Genomic DNA, 22,565 nt, shown 5'->3' with positions numbered 1-22,565 from the left:
ACTTCATCCTTCTCTCTGCTTTCTTTGGGAGTAGCCGTGTCTCTCAGAAGCAGAGTACTTGAGGACTCTTTCATGGAAAATTTCTCTACATGAAATTCCACTCTTGACCTTTAAAATCTAGAGGAAAAAATGGTAATTTATCTAAATTTGCTTACCATCCCCGTTATCCACTTTGGAACTGTGATAGCGGTTTCTAACTTTCGATTATACTTAGTACAGACATCACTCAACATAGGTAGTTCATACTTTTCATACGATGTTACAAAGGGGTCTTCCCAGGGAGGAGAAGCTCATTACGGATGTGATTAGGTCATCAGTGGTTTGATTTCAGTCCTGTAAAAGTAAATTCCATTGCAGTAAATTTCATTTTTAGTTATATTAGGAAAATGGTAGAAACATAAAGAGCTTTAATGCTACCCTACCATGATGTCACTCCCAGAAATACACCAAAATGTGAAGCCATTAAGTCTTTTTACTTTGGTATTTATGATATTCTCTCTCACATTCATATTTTAGAAAACTGAGATCATGGTATTTTGTAACCTAAGTTAGTCATTTAGTGGTTTTTAAAAGTCTAGTTTTTTTTTTTTTGTTTTGTTTTTTACTATTTTTATTATTTATAGTACTTAAAAGTTGTATTTATGTATAGGGATTCTCTATTAAATATTAAAGTGTTTCATATGGGCTGAGATTTTTTTCTAGTTTAATTTTGTATCTGTTTATAATGCAGATATGTTTTGAAATATGAATGTTTAATTTTTTATGAAGTAACTGTATTATTCTTTTTCTTAAGACACGTGATTTCTAAGATGAATTCAGTGTTCCCATATTTTCTTCATGTTATTTATAGTTTCATTTTTTTACTCTTATGAATTTTATTGTTGATGATTTCATTCATCACTTTGAATGTACAGAGTGCCGTGGTATGGCCTAAAGAATATAAAAATGAATAGAGGTGGTTTATGGTCCCAGGGAGCCTACCAAAACAGGGAGGATGAAACTTAGTCACAGATACCCATGACAGAAGTCAGTAATTGCTAACAGCCCTTTGGGGTTTTTTTTATAAATAAATTTATTCATTTTAATTGGAGGCTAATTACAATATTGTAGTGGTTTTGCCATACATTGCCATGAATATGCCATGGGTGTACATGTGTTCCCCATCCTAAACCCTCCTCCCACCTCCCTCCCCATACCATCCCTCAGGGTCATCCCAGTGCACCAGCCCTGAACACCCTGTCCCATGCATTGAACCTGGACTGGCGATTCGTTTCACATATGATAATATACATGTTTCAGTGCCATTCTCCCAAATCATCCCACCCTCTCCCTCTCCCACAGAGTCCAAAAGACTGTTCTATACATCTCTGTCTCTTTTGCTGTCTCACATACAGGGTTATCATTACCATCTTTCTAAATTCCATATATATGCGTTAGTATACTGTATTGATGTTTTTCTTTCTGGCTTACTTCACTCTGTATAATAGGCTCCAGTTTCATCCACCTCATTAGAACTGATTCAAATGTATTCTTTTTAATAGCTGAGTAATATTCCATTGTGTATATGTACCACAGCTTTCTTATCCATTTGTCTGCTGATGGACATCTAGGTTGCTTCCATGTCCTGGCTATTATAAACAGTGCTGCGATGAACATTGGGGTACACGTGTCTCTTTCAGTTCTGGTTTCCTCGGTGTGTGTGCCCAGCAGTGGGATTGCTGGGTCGTATGGCAGTTCTATTTCCAGTTTTTTAAGGAATCTCCACACTGTTCTCCATAGTGGCTGTACTAGTTGGCATTCCCACCAACAGTGTAAGAGGGTTCCCTTTTTGCTAAGTTTAAAACACAAACCTGTTCACAGGAGAAAGATTTCATTTCCAGATTGGAATTTCTTATAAGGTTTCATGCAGGAGATGGCATTTGGGCTAGGTGTTTCAGCCAGTAGAAAGAGGAAAAGAGATGTTTAAGAGAGATGGAGATAGGAAAACATAGCTCAGGTCAGATTTGAGGAATAGTTAATAAAAACAAACCTTCATGGAGTATATCCTCATTACCAGGCACTTTAGAAGCATCAACTTGTTTAAACCCCACAGCAATTGTATAAGGTTAGTGCTATTAATATTACCACTTCTTTAAGTATACAAAGTCCCAGATGGGTGAAGTAAATTGCCTAAGATAATTCAACTGGTGAAACCAAGATTTGAACCAGATCTATGACACTCCAAAACCTGAGCTCACAATTAAAAAGCTAGTGTGGAGCCAGATTTAAATGTAATCATAATTGCCTTTCAAATTAAGGGAATCATACCCTTAAAGACAGTCTGTGTTCAGCACAAAAATATAACAAGACTTGTGTTTTGTGTGCTTCTTAAGGAAAAAAAAAAAGTATCTGGAATATGCTGTCTTTGGGTATTCTTCTGTATCATCACATGAGATTAGACTCTGTCTTTCCTCTGGGGAAAACATTATTCCTCTGATAAAGGAAACTTTGCCTTTTTTATTTTATTAAGGGTTCTGTAGAAAATGGATTCTTCATGTAGAGTATGCAGAATTTTATGCTGTTATGCTGCAAATACGATGTTTCGTTGAGTACTGCACCCAAAATAATTCCTTTCGTTATGTTTTTTTTTTTAGAATGAAACATGTACATTTCAAAATAAGCAGCTTGATAGTAACAATGTTTGGTCACCATCATTTTAAGAGAAGAGGCGGGTGAAGAGCAGCAGTAGCATATTCATCCTAGAATTGTACTCACCTCTGCCAGAAAATGTTTTTAAGTAAGCGAGAAAGAGTAAGGAATAATGCAAGGTCTTCAATAAATGTCAATTTAAAAGCATAGTAAGAAAATCCATATTAGAGAAGGTATAAGAACATGGGATTAAAAATCTACTATTGCCACAGATAGATTTTATTTCAATAGTCCTTTGAACCTGTTCTGTTCTCAGTCTTTTACTTATTTCAGGATCTGCTCACATTTAGCTGATGTGTCCTACCTCACTGAAAAAATTCAGAGCCACTTTCCTGAGATTATCTCCCTATCTTTACTCGTTCTGTCCCACACTTCCCTGACTTAGCCTTCCATCTCCTGATTCTATTTCTCTTTATAAAATGTTATGACTGTCTCTTGTATCTTAATGTCTCCATCATTTATTGCTTTTGTTTTGCCCCACAGACCTATTGCTAATCTGGTATCCCATTCTTCACTCCCTAAAAGCTCAAAGAAGCAACCACTTTTTTATTTCCTCCTAGAACTTCTGTCTCAATGCTCCTTCTTTTCATTGCCAAACGTCTCAGAAGAATTATCTGCCTCTAATTTTCACTGCTTGTTTTCTCCCAGCTTTTGTAGATTGGCTTCTGTCCTTACCACTCTGGAATCACTCTCTCAACAAATAACCTCCTAATTGTCAAAAAGTGGCCTCTTTCTGTCCTTAAACCACTTAATCTATTCTGCTACTTTTGACTCCATTAGCTTACTGATCTTCCATGATTGTTTTCACATTCTATCCTCTCTGACTTCTCTTCTTCCTCTGGCCCTCTCAATGTAGATATTCTTCAGGTTTTTGCCTTATTCACCTTCTCCTTTTATTCTTTATCTTCCTCTGATTGAGTGCATCCACTCATATGACTCTCTTCATCTCTCACCCCTCCACTGCCAGTTCCAGTCCTGCATTTCCACATCTCTAGTCCAGGCCTTTCTTCTAAATTCTAGCTCTCCCTTTCCATTTGGCTGTGAGAGATTTTCTCAGGAATATCTTAACAACTCAAACTCAATATATCTAAAAGTACAACTTGTATCCTCTTTTTCCCTACATTTATAACTCCCTCTTCTCCCATCAGTCCTCCTCACTAGCCCTATACAAAAAACAAGCAGACAAATAAACAAAAAGGCTTGGTCTTCACCTTTTGTCCCATGATGAATGGTTAATGGCACAACTGTCTTTCCATTAATCAGAGCTAGAATTAACAAATTATTCATTTATTCATTAAACACATACCTTCCAAGTGAGTGCCTGCCATATTCCAGGTACTGTTCTGCAATCTTGATTACATTCAAAGGTCCCTGCTCTCAAGGTCACAGGCAGTAGACAATAAGCATAATGAATAAACCGTGTGATAAATGTGACAAGAACAGTGGGGAAAAAAGGGAAGAGCAGAGTAATGGGAATCAGGATTACCAGGGTTATGGATAAGAACTTGCAAATTTAAGTAGAGTAGTCAGGGTAGACCAGATTGACAAGGTGACATTTAAGCAAAGTCTTGATGGAAGTAAAGGATTTAGCTGTGCATGCAGATATATGAGGGAGGAGTGTTCCAGGAAGAGGGACCAGGCAGTATAAAGGCCCTAATGTGGGAGCTGGCCTGGCAAGGTCAAGGAGTAGCACGGAAGCCAGGGGGCTAATGCAGAGTGAGCGAGGGAGAGAAGAGTAGGAGATATGGTCAAAAGGGCATTGGGAGGCTACTATAGGGACTTGGCCTTAATTCTGTGAAGTCAGGGGCCACAGCATTGTTTTATGCTGAAGAGTGGCATGCTCTTATTTGTACATTTAAAGGATCCATTGTTTGCTAAATTAAGGGGACATGATAAGTCGTGGTTGAAACAGGGAGACCAGTTAGACTAAGTACAGCAATCCAGGTGAAAGCTGGAGATGATTGAGACTAAGATGATGGAAGAGTTGGTGAGAAGTTGTCAGAATCTAGGTATGTTTTTAAAGAAGAGTCAATATTATTTGCTGACAGATTGAATGAAGGGTATGAAAGACAATAATTGTAAATATGAATGACAAAAATAATATGAATACCAGAGACACTGGAAGATGAAGTGGAAACTTGTAATGGAGGGTTATGGGGAAGAGAGAAGTTAAAGAACTAAATTTGGATCACCAGGCCCCCCACTCAGTGATTTCTCCTCATCGTGTGGCTTTAGGATACAGATTGACATGGTGTTATTTATTTAGTAAAAGAATAAAAGACAGCAATAAAAAATGAAAGATGACTATATAGGAGAAGACTGAGGAAACAGAACTAATTATATTTAGGAGTTGATGATTTTAATAGAGCAAAATGAAGTGTCTAGCTTTACCCCAATTTAAATATTTTTTCTTCAGTCTCAACTGACTGAGGTCAGTGTAGTTGTGTGAGCAAAACTGTTGCCAGAAGGTCTCAGTCATCCTTTCTGCCATTGTGGTGAGTAAATGCTTCTTTTAGAATCCTTTGTGGATCAAAGGGGGTTTATGACCTTCCCATGTTGAATGCCATGCCTTCATAGAGTACTGTGTCTAGAGTGCAGGACTTCGTAGATTTTACAGACTAGAAACGTTCTGGTCTCCCATTCTTCACTCCCTAAAAGCTAAAAGAAGCAACCACGTTTTTATCTTACTTCCTCCTAGAACATCTGTCTCAATGCTCCTTCTTTTCATTGACCATGAAAGAGGGTTATTTCCCACTTTCTGCCATCATCCAGAAATTGTCACGATGTCTCCAAGTGTGAGTGATTTCATCGTGTTGGCTGTTGCAGGCCATGAATACAATCACTGCTGTGAGTAGAATGAAGCCCAGAAGCAGTCTGTGGAGGGGTTGCCACTTTCCCCACACCTCCTCGGGTTCTGTCCTGCCATTCTGGTTGGTCAGGAGAGCCAAAGGCAGGTATCCAGTTTCCCTTTTTTCTTAAATAAGGTGCCAGGAGGCAGTGCTTTGCGCTGAGATTATGCTGATTTGTACACGTCACACTGAGGCCTGGCACTCTCCCAGAGAATCTGCTGCATTAAGAATTTGATTCACTCCAGATAGCTAAGCTTGAAAGTTAGTTGTTATGTTCTTGATTTAACTTGAAAAATGGCAGGAAATTTAATGTCAGGATTGTCACTCAGCACTCATTTTGATAAAGCTTTAGCTAGTAGTTAATAATTATTTCTGTTTTGGTCATCAGGGAAAATTTTTAAAAGATTAGTTTCTAGCAGGAATATGGCATACGGCACCATAGGAAAGTCATATATCAAGGGATGATTTACATCAGTATCTGCACTATTATATTAGTAATGTGATATTTCTTTTATTATTGCTGATATTCCTATTTCTGACCCTTAGGATCAGTGTGGAGAAGTATGTTTTCAGAGAGTAAACAACCACCAACTTAAAATTCAGGTCTGGAACAGGAATAATCATTTAACCTCACAAAATATTTTCTTGAGGACAGGAAATCTGTACAAAAGCTAAGCAATGTTTATTCTTTATTTATGGGCGGGGGGGGAACTTGTCTTAGGTTTTAAGACCAGAAGTTGATCAGAAGGTACAGACTTCCAATTATAAGATGAACAAGTTCTGGAGATATAATGTACAGCATGATGATTTATAGTTAATATTCTATTATAAACTTGAAAGTTGCTAAGATAGTAGATCTTAAGTGTTCCATCCCCAAAAAGGAGTGATAATTATGTGACACGATGAGGGTATTATACTAAGGCTGTGGTGGTAATCATTTTGCTATTATAAGTGTGTCAGGTGTACACCTTAGCTTATAAGTTTAAGTTGTATACCTTAAACTTATACAGTGTTATATATCAATTATATCTCAGTGAAGCTGATGAGAGAAAGGCCTACAAAAGTAGAATTAACTCAACAAGGAATGGATCCCAACTATTGCTCCTGAGCTAAAAGCACTTGGGGGGCCTAGGAGTAGAGAGTCCCTGTGGAGATCCTGTCTTGTGCACTGCCATGGAGCTAACATAAGTCAAACCAGAGAGCTTGACAGCCCATACGGAAGACCTTTAACAACTGAGCACATCTCAATCTCTGTTTCTTTCCCATTCCTGTTCAAGGATTGAGCACCTCCGAACTCCTTTTTCTTTTTTTCTTTTTAGCCTTGCTTTCAGAGGTTTTATCACATTCTTTCCAACTTCAGCTTTCTGCCCAGCAAGAAGCCTTCTAGCTAATAAGCAGCTGTAACACAGGAAGTTGAGGTTGTTTTTATTTAAAAAACAAAACAAAATAGCAGTAGAACATTGGTATTCATAGTTTCAACTGTGAGCAAACTCAGAAGGCCCCTGACTTGTGGTGATTTGTAATTTTCTGAGGGTAAGTCACTTAGTTTAATGAGTATGTCTGACACACCTCCCACATCTAAAATTCACCACAGCTTTATTCAGCATTTGCGTGCCAACTAACTTTTACAATGATAAAAACATATTTCCTTGTGGGAGACTTGCCTGAAAAGAAACCCAGCTACAAATGCTGTAAAATAAATGAAGATTAGGTAAACAGACCTAAGAAGTTATTTGTAAGTTTGAAAGATCTTAAATTTTTCTGGACTTGCCTCACAGGAGTTGGCAGCATTCAGACATGAAAATTAAGGCAGAATCTTTTCTGGCTTTTGATAAGTGATGTCTCAGGGTGTGTATCAATTACTGCACATTAACTTCTTCTATGGAGCTATGATTAGACAGTATTATATTGCCTTTTCATAAACAGACATAACATCACAAAAGAGAGACCAAACCTAAAATACAAAGATCATAAAAAGGACAGATTACTGAAAGCAGTTTTTGGTGTTTGTTTTTCCCTTGTTAGTACTCTAATTAAATACCCAGATAGCTTACTATAATTCCCAGGAAGTAGCATTCATCATATTTTTGAAAGTGCTTTCATACAAGAGAAAGATGATGAAAGAGATTCTACCCACTAGAGAATCAGATGACCAGGATGTGGATACTTAGGAACTGACTGTCATGTCTAATGTCTTACTCACTGTTCTAACACACACCACATGACGTTTTGGGCAAGCCTGGCAGAGGTAAATAGGAAGCTGAAGAACCCGAGATAGTACCTAACTTCCTGCTAGCTTACTCTGGAGGCAGAGCAGTGCCAGACTGCCTAGGTTATTCAACCTCCCTATATGTCATTTTTCTTATCTGTTAAATGAGGATAATGTTACCTGTCTCTTTGGATGGGAGATGTGAAAGTTGGTCCATAAAGAAAATTGAGCACTGAAGAATTGATGCTTTCGAATTGTGGTACTGGAGAAGATTCTTGAGAGTCCCTTGGACTGCAAGGAGATCAAACCAGTCAATCCTAAAGGAAATCAACCCTGAATATTCACTGGAAGGACTTTTGCTGCAGCTGAAGCTCCAATACTTTGGCCGTCTGATTCAAAGAACCAACTCATTGAAACAGATGGTGATGCTGGGAAAGATTGAAGCCGAAAGGAGACAGGTGCGACAGAGGATGAGACGGTTAGATCACTGACTAACTAGACATGAATTTGATCAAACTCTGGGAGATAGTGGAAGACAGAGGAGCCCAGCTTGTTGCAGTCCATGGAGTCACAAAGAGTTGAACACAACATAGCGACTGAACAATGACAAGTTGGGATGGCATGATTCAATGTATATAGAAATCTTAGCACCTGGGAGACAGTAAGCTGTTATTACTGCTCTAGTCATCACTGTTATTTTTGTTGTGATTAAGAAGGGGCTGTCCAGTTGAGTCATAAAAGGGGAGTGGGGCTGATTTACAACTGTTAGTTGCCCAGGAGAAAAAAATGTTTTACTATGTGATCCAGGTATAGTTAAATTATAATATAATTAACATTGTTAATTAATGTTAACACTGGGTCCTGGAACTGAAAAAACACTACTTTCTCTCCTGCATATCTGGAGAAACCTTGTAGTCAATGAGAGGGAGTTGCCAGCCAGCCATAGTGCTTGCTTCTGTCTGTTCCATCTTCCAACATATTTGCCCTTCTCCTTCTCCCCTTCTCCTCTCTCTTCAGGTTTAGATCGCTCGGTCTGGAGCCTGAAACAGTCAGGTATTGATTTAGTCTCCCATTATCTCCCTTCTCCCCTTCCTGTCCCCACTCTCACTGTGGATTTTAATCTTAGCCTGGCTTCTGACTCTATGTGTGACCATAAGCAAATTACTTTGATCTCAATTGCCCAACCGTTAAATGGAATGAAAATGGCTCTGCCCATTCAGAGGACAATTGGAGAGATTTATGGAAAGGGCAGGTGTTGAACATTTTCAAATTTCTTGAAAGAAGGATTCCTGGACAGGATGGATTTCATAGTATAAAGGGTATTTCCCAAGGAAGAAAGTTCTTTATTCCAGTACATGGAGTTTATCCCCTAGTAGTGCCAGAGCTTTTTCATTTCAGCTCTGCTATCACGAGCCTATATGTTTTTTAAAATACTGCTTTTTAATTTGCCCTCCTCTTTCAAATATTCACAGGCACTAATCCACGTTATGGCTTTACAGACAGTAAATTAAATTATATGAATTCTGAACACAGTGCTTTTGAGCTGTAGAGAGTCTGCAGTCTTTGAAACCACTAACTTAATTTTGTACAACTCTTATTCAGTAACTCAAAAAGAGCCAAACTTTTTCTTTGAATTTGGTTTAAAAAATAATAATAAATTACTCCCAGGCAGTGGTACTTATTGTGCCAGATTTTATCTGGGACCTAAATCTTCTGTCTACATTGAAAATCTCCCAGAGTTAAACAGTAAGCAGTGCTAATGAAGATATGGTATATAACGAATTTTACCTTAGCTACAGCCTTGTGGTCTCTGCTGTGTGACTTTAGGCTGGTCACTTAATCTGTATGAGTTTAAATTTCTTTATCTGCAAATCTGTATCCACAATAAATTTATGAGAGAATTAAATGAAGTCATCTTTACTGAGCACTTTCAACATATTTGTCTGTATGTAAAATCCTACCTCTAAAACAGCAGATATAAGTAGAAGATAATTAATTCTGATATACTGTCATTACTTAAATTAGACTAAGCTCATTCAGGGCAAAGGCTCTGTTATCATGTTTCATAGAGTCTTCTTCCACAGTAAATAAATATTTATTGAGGAAAACTGAATGATTTTCTAAATTATTTTTAATTCACTTCAGCATTTTGTCTCATGCCTTTGAAGAGCCTTGATTTAAACAAATCTTTATCATTTGAAGATGTTGTGTGTGTGTGTGTATGAGTGTGTTTAAAACAACACAGGCTCAATGGAAAGAGGATGATCAAACTGAGCAATTGGGTTGTTGGGGTTTTTTCCTGTTTCTTTTTCTTTTTTGATGGGGGATTATTGTTTTAACAAGTGTAAGAAAACTGATTTTCTTTTGTCACTTATAAATTTATTTCTAAGACAGGATTTTAGAAATCTTTAGAGCAGTAATCACAACATTTTCAGTACATGATGCCTTTCCATTTTTGTATTTTCATGTGCACTTGGATGTATGTGTATATACATTAGGTTTTTTAAATTATAGCTTTAATTATACTCACACAGTATATCACACTGTGGTTCTGAAATAGGAAAACCTACATAAAAATCAATGCTGCTTATTCTTTGTGGTATTGGTTACTATTTCTCTGATCTTAGGTATTTTGTAACTGCATGTCTTCTTCAGCTATTTCTAAAGAGATCATTCTAATCTCAGATTTTTAGAGGATGTCTATATAAGCACACTTTAACTGTTTTCTTTTTTTAACAAAATTCATTCCCTTTACTAAACTGCTAAAATAAAATAAAACCGCTTTCTAAGGATATGTTCTCCCACAATTACTGCAGCATACATCAAGTATCCAGCCTCTATGCACGTGTAAGAGACCTTTGAAAAAGGAGGAAACATTTGCTAAGTTTTTCAGAAGTTAGAATCAGGTTAACAGTCTGATGCTTATAAACCAAGTCTCTTGGAAGACAGACCGCATCCGTTAGTCTGTGGTAGTTTCTTTTTGGCTCTTGTTTTTTTCTGCTGCTCACAGATCCAAGAGTATGTTTAGATGCAGGAAGTACTCCAGAGACACTCTAAATGGTGCCAAGCAATGACGCTAGAAGTGCCCCTTGCTGCCCAAAGAGTTTTCAGAAGTAACCTTGGTTACCCTTTCTGAAAGGGTTACATTTTTCCAAAAGTTTATCTGCAGTGTATAAATTTTCAAAAGCTGTTACATTCTTATGAAAAATTACTCGCTGTAACTTTCTGTGGTTGATGATACGCTAACAAAAACCATTTCAGTATTACCTTCACTAGATACCTGCTAGCTTCTGAGCCCAGTAGGTTGTTCTGTGTGTGGGCTTCTCTGTAAATGCCCTCTACTTGAATTTACCATTATTTGTGGATTTTACATCAGTGAAGATTTTGAAGGATTCTGGCCCAGTTCAGTTTCTTGGTTTAATAGAGGTTAGAGATTTGAAAAGATTCTTTGATGATGATTAAAGTGCAGTTCACACTGCCACCCCTTTGATTTGACTACTGAAACAGCAGATGTGGTAAAGCCACACTGCTCTAAGCAAAACTAAAGTGTGCTGCTCCATGCTCATCTAGGTGAGTTCAGCTCCCATAAATAGCGTAAAGGAGTAGTGGGTTTCCCTCCTTTACCATGTTGGAATTTACATTGTCTTTAATATAAAGCAATAGGTTTTAAATACATAGAATCTGTGGGTTTCAGTATAACAAACTGAACTTTTCTTTTGTGTCCTACCACTTGCTCTATAATCACAATCACAGATAAGAAGGACAGGTTACCTCTTTTGTTTTAAATTGTTGAATGTCTGTCTGTATTACAGATGATGCTGTCTGCTTTATCTGTAACTACTTTTTCTAAAATGACTGTGCTCTTGCATTTATTGGTTTATTGATATGATTACTTTAAGACTGAGTAAAACCAATGGATAAAAGTAAACAAGTATGAAAGTCTCTTTTAAAAGTATCTAGCATGGATGGACAACTAGGAGTACTTTGCCCTTGCAGCATGATTCTTTGTGGAGCCTTAACTCTTACGTGTTTAGCCCACAAAGCACATGTTAATATTAAGTTGTTTTTAAAGTGATGGAGTTGCATCACCATGATTTTTCTGTGCTCTGTGGGATATCATGTTGCTTTAATGTAATGAGTCCTGGGCTCCTAAATTTCTCTCTCCATGCTGGAAATGATTACATAAAACTGAATGGCTATATCTGAAGTCTAATGAATCTTGAGAATTTCTTATTCTTCAAGAAAAATATCACAAAGACTTTTCTTATTCTTTGAGGAGGAGAACTTGAATTTGTAACAAGTTTCTGTTGAAGATATCAGCGATTTTAGGTTTTATATAGCATTCTGTTTGAAAAACAAGCAGCCTCTCTCTGCTGCAAGGTCTGTGTCTTAACTTTGTGCAGATGTGTGCTACAAGAACATGATGTGCTTATTTGTTGCATTTATGCTACTTTCTTACTTTAAGTAAGATGGATGAAATTACATATTAAATGGAAACAGCAGCTCAGACAGCAGTCCTTAGCAAACTGAAAAAGCCTTTCAGAGACAGTGAAGAAAATGAGACTATGATTTTAATAACCCATGAACTTTTGAGAGAATTGTCTACTTAAATACGTTTATATAATAATTTCTCTGTTGGATTCATCAATGTTAACTCTCTAATATTTAAAACTAATCTGCCATTAAATCGTGTTGGTGAAATGTTACCCAAAGTATTGTCTTATATCTTAACCAAATATAACACTTTAATTTTGACATAACTGCAGTTATAAACAGACATACACTGATGTGTGTAGCCTGAAACTCCAGTTAGTGACAATAGCTATGAGGCTGTGGGCAGGTTATTTAACCTCCCGAAAGCTCGGTGTTTCCTTTCTGTATGATGTGATACCTACCTTTTAGGATTATTGTCAAGATTAAATGAGAACATCTATCAAGCACTATTTTTTCAGAACACGTTCACTCACATTCTAGTTCTAAGCTTCATAAAGTATACTGTGTTTTTATATGATACTTCTGAGCCAGAAGGTACTTTGTGTTGAGTATTTCTTATTTCTAAAATGAAGCTGTATGTTTGATATTATTTATCACAGTTGATTCTAGAGTAAAAATACAGAATAATGTAGAATAAGTTATTCTTAGTGTATTTAAAGAACACATGTTTATTAAGTGGCTACTGAGCAAAAAACATTGTTTCCTATGGTTTACAATTGAATATTTTTGAAATTAAATTAAAGAGAGGTCAAACGCAATGCTATTCCCAGTTCATTTTATAGTCTCCCTTTTGTTTGTTAGTTTCCATTTTATGCAACCCTGTTGTAACTTTAAGAAAGTTTTCGAAATAAAAAAGCATCTGACTCTGTTGCATAGTCATTTAAAAATAGGGTTGATCAATACTGAAGCATTAGCTAGGAGTACAATTTGGTGCTTTTTTATTGATTTTAATTACCAGTGCCCTCAGGCTTGTGTGTGTGAGGATGAAAATGATATATAAAATATGCACCCAGGTTAAATAGACCAATATTCTTTGTGCATCTGCAGCCACTATAAACAGAATCCTTTATATGAAAGTGACTTGAGTATCAGTTAGTTATATACACATGCACACAAAAACCTTAAGTCTCCAAGTGGCCTCCTGAGCCAGTGTTTTTGCTGTTGAGGCCAAGACATGTCCAGTACTTTGGGAAGTTTCTTTTAGTTATTTTATTAATTATAAAATGCTATTCAAGTTTATTATGAATCTTCAACCCACAGATATACTTTTTTGGCCTTTTAATTGTTGATTGTAAGCCAGAATCTTGGGGATTTGAAAGATGTTCTGCTGAATAGCCAGTTGCAGACCAATCAAGCCAAGAGGGTAAATACCAGGGAAGTCTGCTCAGCAGGGCCGGTATTATTTAGGAAGTTGTGCAAGGAAGTTGGCTGCGGGCAGAGGTTGCCATGTGTCATCTGCCCCGTCAGTCAGAGCTATAGCAGCTGTTGCCTGTCACCAGGGCCGTTATATGCTACTAACAGATACCTATCAACACTAAAGATACAGCTGCCTGTCCATGGGCCCAGGAAGCCATGGACACACAGACATAAAGTGTGTAACTCACTTGCCACCAGTTGGGATGGAAGCTCATTTAAAAGGAAAAAAAAAGGAGCCCGAGCACTAACTCCTTAGTCTTTCATGAGACCCTTAATGAAAATATATTAAAGAAAATAGGTTGGATTTTCATCAGTCTGTTTTTGACCAAAATTACGACTTTGGAAATGTAGGAGGATTACACATTTGAACTCAAAGAGATTCCATGGTTAAATGAGAGATGAGAGAGTTTCTCCCCTAGATAACAGACTGTCACTACCAGATTATCACTACAGAGGCCTTCTCTAGGTGAACACAACAGTGGGGGAAAAAGACTGGAAATAACAAGCATTCCTTTTGTGATCATGCAGTAACCTAGCAAATAGGATACATCCCAATTCTAAACATAGACAAGCCTCCAACAGTTTCTTTTTCCCCTGCCTGTATTCCAGAGACATCCTTAGAGGAAAGGATTGGGGGGCATTAGTATCGCTATCTATCTGATTACTGTGTTGACATTTTTAAAGAGCCATTAATCATAAGAAATTGAACTTAACGATGTGGAAAAGTACACAGCCAAGGAATATCAAGAAAGTAAGCTATAGCTTACTTAATATTCAGATGAGATGGAAGGGAAATTCATCTTTAACCCTTTGTTTTTTTCTTGATTAACTCATTACTGAACTCCAAAGCTAAATAATTGAGAGGCAGCTAAACAAACATGGGGAATGGTAAACATAGCAAAGGGAAATTGAGAAAGGCAAATAGTCTCCTACATATTACAGGTATGTAATATATTAAGTACATAAAGTAATATTCACCATAAGGTTATGTAAGTGAGATCTTCCTTGCAGAGCTTCCATTTGGGGAAGAAGTCACTTTTTGATAATCCTCTCATCCTTTTTCTGTTGACTTCTGAATCCTTAATATACTTGATATGATTTAGTCCATGCAAGGCATAACCGTTGATGGAGAATTCTTAGATTGAGCATATGCTTGCACAGGTTACACTGTCATCATGGGTACACAGAAGTAAAGAACAGAGATATGGCATATGGATAAAGTGATTTGTTTGTCAAAAGTTGGCAATCCTTGTTGGGTATTTTGCTGGATTTTGATAGCAGCAATTCATTGTTTGCCTAATAGGTAATTTAACTGCAAAACATTTTCCTAACTGAAATTTGCAGAAACATGAAGCAAATATAGGTATCCTTATTTAGAAAATATATCTGGCACTAAACTCTAATGAACATTGCACTGTAAAACATTTCTGATGCTGATTCTGAGCAGGAGCTTCTTTGGAAAGTAACTCAAAAACCTCAAATCATCCTCTTCCTTTTTTCTCCCAAGACAGATCATCTTTATGGCATGGGGCACATGGTAGATTTTCAGTAGAGACCAGTTGATTGATTGATGTATGGATCTGAGATGAATAGGGGTGATTTATGTGAGTAGACTGGAAAATAAGTAATATTATTAATATGTGGTGGGGGGCGGGGTTCTTCTTTTTTTTTTTCCTCTGCAGGTTTTTGTCATTCATTGGAGGGACACTGTATGAGATTGGAAAGCCAGAAATGCAGCAAAAAATAAATTCATTCCTTGAAAAAGAAGGAATGGAGAAAACTGCAGAAAGATTGCAAACAACAGTACACACCTTACAGGTCATCGTAGATGGTCTCAGCCAGCCCGAGAGCTTTGACTTTCGAACAGGTAAACGATGAATGTGAATACCTTTCACTTGAGTAGCCCACAGTGATCCTGTGCCACAGGATCCTCCATTCTGCCTTTCTCTCCATGAGAAAACTAGAGCGCAGGGACCTTCCTTCAAAGTCATTGAAGCTAGTAAGTATCCAGAGCTGAAGTTGAGGCCAGGTCTCCAGACTCTTCCTCCCAGGCTTATTTCCCATCACACTAGACTAAACACGTCATGCATGTGCTAGCGTGTTCATGGAGACATACATTTTTCATAATCCTTTTGTAACTGTTTTTACCTCATAAGAGTCAGAAGTCCAAGGTAAAGCATTCAGTTCACAAATTAAAGTGAATCTTCTTTCTGAGTTACAGCCTTCCAAGTTCCTGGATTCTGTGTCAGTGAACACTCTGAAGAAAAAAGATACTGTCTCTCTGTTGATTTTCCTTCTAATTAAAAGCCTCATGGCTTTCAGCACAGGTAGATGGTGAAGGAAGTTTAAGAGCCATAGTTGTTGAGAGCAATGACCCGGTGAGAAGGAATTAAGGTATCAAATGACCTACTTCCCAAGGAAATTTGACTAGGAAGCTCTGAGATTTAAATGAATCTGTGCTTGTCTCACATCATTTTTATGATACCATGTTTAGGGCTTGGCTCATTTCATCCTGGGTTATGCTGTGTTGAGGTGGTTTCTTTGAAAAGGTCTGGGGGAATTTGTGTTCATCTGTCAAGCTCAATGTACCATTCCCTCAATATCTGTGTAAATTTGAAATTAATTTCAAGGTTGGAGAAAAATAAAATGAAACATACAGTAAGACCTATGCCAAAAATGTAGGAGTAGAAGCCTCCTGGGTGGTCCATCCAAAGTGAATACTTCCGTGGACAAATCCCTCGCCCTTTGCAGTTATTCTTAGGTGTGAATTCCATAGGTGTTGTCTAGCAGTGAGCAGTGGCTTTCAAGCAGGGTGGGAGTGCTGTGCTAAAACCACTACATTAGAAGGTTGGCAAATATGCTCTGTTCCGGCTTTTCTTGTCCATCTTGGTTTTTTCAGTCTTGATGTTGATTGTTCCCATGATCTCAGTTACACTGTAGACTCGGAGCAAAGATCAGCCCTCAGATTACAAAGCTGAGTTAAACAACCAACAGCTAAGTTGGTCTTTACCTGATGATGCCTCTAGTTGAGCAGAAACATACACCTGGGCTCTGAATTGAGCTTACCAGTTACTGCAGTATTTATCATTGTTTCAAGTGAAATTTCCAATAGATCTCTTTGGAACTGACTTTTGCCCTAGCATAAGTCACAGGTTTCTAGATGTCTGAGAACTTTCATTTTAACACTAAATACATCATCAGGAAGAAAGGCAGACAGTCATATGTTTAAAGGAGCAGATAGTATTTTGAATGTTTCTGCATTTATGTTACATCTCTTTTCTGGCCTCCATTTTCTCAAAATTACTTCCTTTCTTGCCTCATTCTTTCTTTATACTCATCCTGTCTTCTGTTTTTCTGGTGATATAATCAACTCTATGTTATTAACACTCTGGTCGCCAGTTAGTTTCCATAATTGTGTTCATCAGAAGCAACCTGGTGACAGGGGACTGAGTATGTAGCCTTGGCAATCAAAGTGTTAAAGTTTGCCTGGTACATGGAGGCTTTTCTAATTTCTCAGTGGCCTGGGCTATGTTAAGTAGTTCTTGACTCTGATTTTCCATGCAAAATTAAGCAGCTGATCAGAAACCCTTGGGGATTGTAGCTGCTGGACCTCTGTAAGAAAGAGGGAGAGTTTCTAAGTATAAAAACAATACTTGTGGGGCCTCAGAGACCATCCTACCTCTGACCATGATCAACAACTTGGTTTCCCTTTGCTTTGACACAGTCCTTGCCGAGAGTAATGGCGTATTCAGTGGGCTCTTTATTTTTGGAATTCACACCTGAACATCAGATGGAATTCTACACAATCAATTCTAGTGTTAGCATATTTCTTTTTTATGAGGAAAATGAGATTTAAGGTTTAAAGAGGGGTTTTGTTTTGTTGTAAAGGTAAAAAGTGGATTTTTTTTTTTAAGTGGATTTTTTAAAAAAAGAAAACCTTGATTTCAATATGGTTAGGCTGGGGGAGGGGAACCAAGAGAGGACCAGTTGTTAATACAAATGTAAAGGATAGTTTTAACAAGTAATCAGGATAAAGCCAACAGCTGTGGAGGAAAAGGAAATGGAATGGGTGGAGGGGAAAATGAGGTCTTAGTAAAAGGAGATCCAAGCATAGAATGTGTTCTTTGTTATTAGAATCAACATTCAGTAATCCTAGGAAAGGGGGCCAAGAGGAGCATGGGTAAATGGAATCCACAGATAATCCAAAAGCCCTGTTTCAATTGCTAGTTGTAACCTTCTCCATCATAAAACATTTGTTGTTGTTTTTGTTTTGTTTTAACTTAAGCCATGATTCCTCAGCAGGCTTTGTGTCTGTCTTTGGTGGGGGGTAGTGTTAATGAACAGAGAAATGTATCGGTACACTGGCATGAACAAGGGAAAGAAGGCTGTAAAAACTCAAGAGTAGAGATCTGTGCTTCATCTTTGTTTCTTGAGTACCTGGTAGAGTGCTAATAGGAGTTAATAAATGTTTTATGAATTGAATTGAAAGAAGAGAAAGGACATAAGGTACTGGCCCATCTGGGTTTCTGAGCAATAGATAATCAAGAATCCATTCTTTTTGATTGGATAAATTTATTCAAAATGGATAGGAATTGATCCTTGAGTTCAAAATTTGGGGGGAGAAGTGAGAAAGAACATTTAAATTTCACCACATTTGACTAAACATTTATGGATGTTCTACCCACTTTAAACATTTTGAGAATTCAGTCACTTGGAGGAAAACTCCCATTCTTCTGTCAACAAGGATCTTATTTTCTCCGTATTTGTAATTTAGCCTTGCATATTCATTGAGCAAATGTATTTTCTCATCTCCTCTTCATAAAGAAGAAAATAAGCCACTATACTCTTTTGAGTCCCTTATGTATGTGCTAATGTTCACAGGTTAGCAAGATAGAGTTTGAGGAGAAGATAGTGTTTGAGTAAACTTTCTTGAATTGTTCCTACTTTGCACATGCTGTTTCTCCAACTAGGATGCCTTTTCTCTGAAGGCAGGCATATATCTTCAGCTCCTTTTATGTCTCCCCTCAATGCTTAATACTGGTCTGGGCACACAATTGATATATATACAATACTTACTCATTAAATTATGTTGTGTCTAACAATTATTTATACACACTGTCCATTTTCCCCTTTTGTTGTAGATTTCGATAAACCTGATTTCAAGAGAAGCATAGTCTGCTTGGAAGACCTGCAGGTTGGGACAGTTCTTACAGGCAAAGTCGAGAATGCCACCTTGTTTGGAATTTTTGTGGATATAGGAGTGGGGAGATCAGGGCTGATTCCCATACGAAATGTAACAGAAGCAAAACTTTCTAAGACGAAGAAGAGAAGGAGTCTTGGACTGGGCCCTGGAGAAAGAGTGGAAGTCCGAGTACTCAACATTGACATTCCCCGATCTAGGATTACCCTGGATCTCATTCGGGTGTTGTGAGTGTGCCACTGATGGCCAGACAGTGGTTTTATTCCCTCACTTCTGTAGGTTGGCAAGAATAAGTTAGATGTTTGTGCACTCTGGATGGCAGATGAGAAAGAACTCACTTAATATCAGAAGTATTTTCCAAACATTTTCCTTATTTTTCCTTTTGAATATAGAGAGCTAATGGCTTGATTTCTTTTCCCTTTAAAAAAAAGCAGCTCACAGACACCTTTATGTGGCTTCATGTAGTAATGATTTTCTGACCAGAATTTTATTTTTTATAATTCATCTTTGAATCCTTTTGCATTTTGTATAATAGACTGTTTCACTTCTACTTGCCAACACGCCTTGCTGGACTTATGTGGAGTTATCTTCATAAAAATCGTATAATGTTTCTTGATAGTAGAACTGGCAGTATTTAATCCTCTCTTTTTATAGACTTAAAAAAAAAAATCAGGCCCTTTGGATTCGACTTGTTATTTTTCTCTTGCCTAGCAAACCAAAATATACCAATTAAACAGATCCTGATGTTTTCATAACCATTAAGTGAATAGCTCAAATTAATTATCAGAATATGTGTATTGATCTCTACAATAAAATGTTGTGGTTAGTGATCTTGTTTTTGCTGTGTTAATTCAGTGAATTATCTAAGAATCAGTCTTAATCGAAGTAAATATGGCACATATTCATACAAATTTTGTATAAGCCAGCTGTGCCTTTGGGGAAAATGGAAGTCTCTAGAAATCCGAAGAATGACATTCTGTTTGACTTATCACAGAAAGGCATATTCTTTCATAAGCATAAATATTAAACTCCAAATGGGGATAGAAATGGCCCCCTCCTATAGATTGAATATATCCGGTGCAAAGGGACAAAAAAACTAGATAAAGCCAGTGACTCTTAACTCTCGTTGTTTTTTTTTCCCCCCAGTGGAGATGGTAAATATTAGCAGGATCATAGAGGGTAAAAATGATTTAAACAAAGCCCACACTGGACTGGTATCTTGTCCATTCTGGCTGCTGTGGTTGATTTCACTGAAGGACTCATTTACATAACAGATTAAGTACCTGGTTTTTATTTTTATTTTTTTAATGCATAATGAGTAGATGGTTACTAAAGAGGGTGGCCAATCCTGCTTGTTTACCTGGGACAGTCATTGCCCTGGCATAATTTTAAATAGTGCTTCTTTTTGTTTCCAAAGTGCCCCATTTTATATAATGAATCATATGATCATCTTTGTAGATTCTTTACCATCTGAGCTACCAGGGAAGCCCTTAATACTAACAGTCCCTTACAAAGTGGTAAATCACAGCATGTTTATTGATAGTTCCGCATGGTTCATGTTTCTCAAAATTTGCAGCCTTCCAGCTGGTTTTCGTAGATCTTCTTAATGCCATGGGTTCTTTAAAAGTATATAATGCAATTCCTGTTTGCCTGACGATTTCATTTCTGAAATGCTTTTTCTCTCTTACTGGTCTTCAACTAACAGTGGATCTTAATGTTGTAACTTTAAGTTGGCCTTCCTGCTCACTCCTCCCTATGTTCTTCCTGATTCATAGTTTGTAGATCATTGATGAGTGATATGCACCCGAAGAGTCTTATTCTGAAGCCTGCAATGTAATTTCAAGCAAATGCTTTTTTTAAAAATTTGAGGTATAGTTGTCATATGACATTATATTAATTTCAAGCATACAACATAATGATCTGATATTTGTATATATTGCAAAATGATCACAAGTAGTCTGGTTAACACCCATCACCATACTTGGTTAAACAAATGCTTTCAGGGAAAGGGCCTTCTCCCTGGGCACTTTGAATACAGGAACCAGAGTAGTCAACAGTGTGACTCATCTCTGTTGACCTGGTAGCTAAGCCCTTGGAGACACAAGGAGGACTTGATACTGAACTAGGTTTCATGATTTATCCTATTCAGCCCAAACATGGTAGTGCTCTGGGAGAAGAGGGCACATTTCATTTATTTCATAACTCCATAATGTAGCATGATGCTTGGTGGTCGGTATATTCAACTAGTTCTAATTCCTGTTCTACCAATAATCTACGTGTGCATTTAAGCTGGTACCTTTACTTCTCTGGGCCTTCTTTTTCCCAAGTTTAAAACGGGGATGATGATAATAAAGCACTCGTTTTTTCAAATTGTGTTGATGGCCTCCTATGTGCCAGGCATTGTCCTAGACACTGACCATAAAATTGTTACAGAAAAAGAGAGATTATCCTTGCCTTTATGGAGCTTGAAGTTTATTGAGGAAAAAAGACTCATTAAGAATCACATAAAAATATAAAATCACAAGCATGATAAGCAATATAATAGTGACAGCATATAATAGATGAGTTGATCTTTACAGAGAAGTTAGAAAATGTTTCAGGGAGGTTTAACTGAAATGTGAAAATGACCAGTAGTCAACTGGAGCAGATGTTTTGTTGACCTCAACAAGAGTTGTTTCTGATAAATGGTGGAGATGGAAGCCATATTGGAATGGGTTTGAGAGAGTGTAGGAGGAGTTAGATTGGACATAGTGAATATAGATAATTTTTCAGGGGTTTTCACTGTAAAGGAAAAATAGAAATAGAAAAGTGGCTGGAAGGGGAAAATGGAGTAAGGGAGAATTGTATCTTAAAAAAAAAAAGAAACAGAAGAAATAGTAGTAATACAAATAGAAAAGATCCAGGAAAATTTGATACAGAAGACGAAGAGGAGAATTACTGGAATGGGATCATTGGGTGGATGAGATTGAATAGATCTAGTGCACAAATGATTGGTTTAAGATAGGGATACAAAGAGTCCATCCATAATAAAATAGAGAAGACTGAATATGTGGGCACAGATGTATGTAGTTAGGAAGATATGATGATGGATGCTCATGGAAGATCTCTTTGTATTACTTCTATTTTCTCGTTGAAATGCAAGAGAAGACTGAGACTGAAGTTCAGAGGGGAAAGGAATTGAAAGTTTGAGAAGAAAAGAAAAGGTAATAAAAAAATGAAAAAACCCAGGGAAATAGAGTATGATTTCCAAGCAGTGTTAGATGGTCTACTGGGTTAGTGATCAGTTGAATATAGGATCAGTTAGTTTGCTTCTATATTTCTTTAGCTATATCAGCTAGGCGGTACAGGTCCAGGTTAGGTAGAAGGATGGATCTAATCAGGTTTGGGAGGTTGCCAAGTGAATACAACAGAAGGGCGAGAAGGTTGAAGTCATGTGAACAAAGAAATTATTGACCATGGAACTTAAGCCCAGTAAGAGACATACAGTGTCAGACTTTATTTTTGGGGGCTCCAAAGTCACTGCAGATGGTGACTGCAGCCATGAAATTAAAAGATGCTTACTCCTTGAAAGGAAAGTTATGACCAACCTAGATAGCATATTCAAAGGCAGAGACATTACTTTGCCAACAAAGGTCCGTCTAGTCAAGGCTATGGTTTTTCCAGCGGTCATGTATGGATGTGAGAGTTGGACTGTGAAGAACGCTGAGTG

The 22,565-nt window shown here is 37.4% G+C and overlaps 1 protein-coding gene across 1 annotated transcript in view; it reads left to right on the top strand.

Moving 5' to 3' along the window:
* SRBD1 (S1 RNA binding domain 1) overlaps positions 1 to 21,745 on the top strand; it is a 251,450-nt gene extending 229,705 nt beyond the window's left edge. Inside the window, exons 20-21 of the mRNA XM_010838626.1 lie at positions 15,339 to 15,523; positions 18,798 to 21,745. Of these exons, the coding sequence (XP_010836928.1) occupies positions 15,339 to 15,523; positions 18,798 to 19,087 (475 nt within the window). The 3' untranslated portion in view covers positions 19,088 to 21,745. The remainder of the gene's footprint in view (positions 1 to 15,338; positions 15,524 to 18,797) is intronic.
* The last annotated feature ends 820 nt before the right edge of the window (positions 21,746 to 22,565 follow it).

This window comes from Bison bison, unplaced genomic scaffold, assembly GCF_000754665.1.
Source record: "Bison bison bison isolate TAMUID 2011002044 unplaced genomic scaffold, Bison_UMD1.0 scf7180017864101, whole genome shotgun sequence".
In the NCBI taxonomy this organism is placed as follows: Eukaryota; Metazoa; Chordata; class Mammalia; order Artiodactyla; family Bovidae; genus Bison; species Bison bison.
Note: the sequence above shows the minus strand (reverse complement) of the source record. Positions and strands in the feature narration are given on the sequence as shown.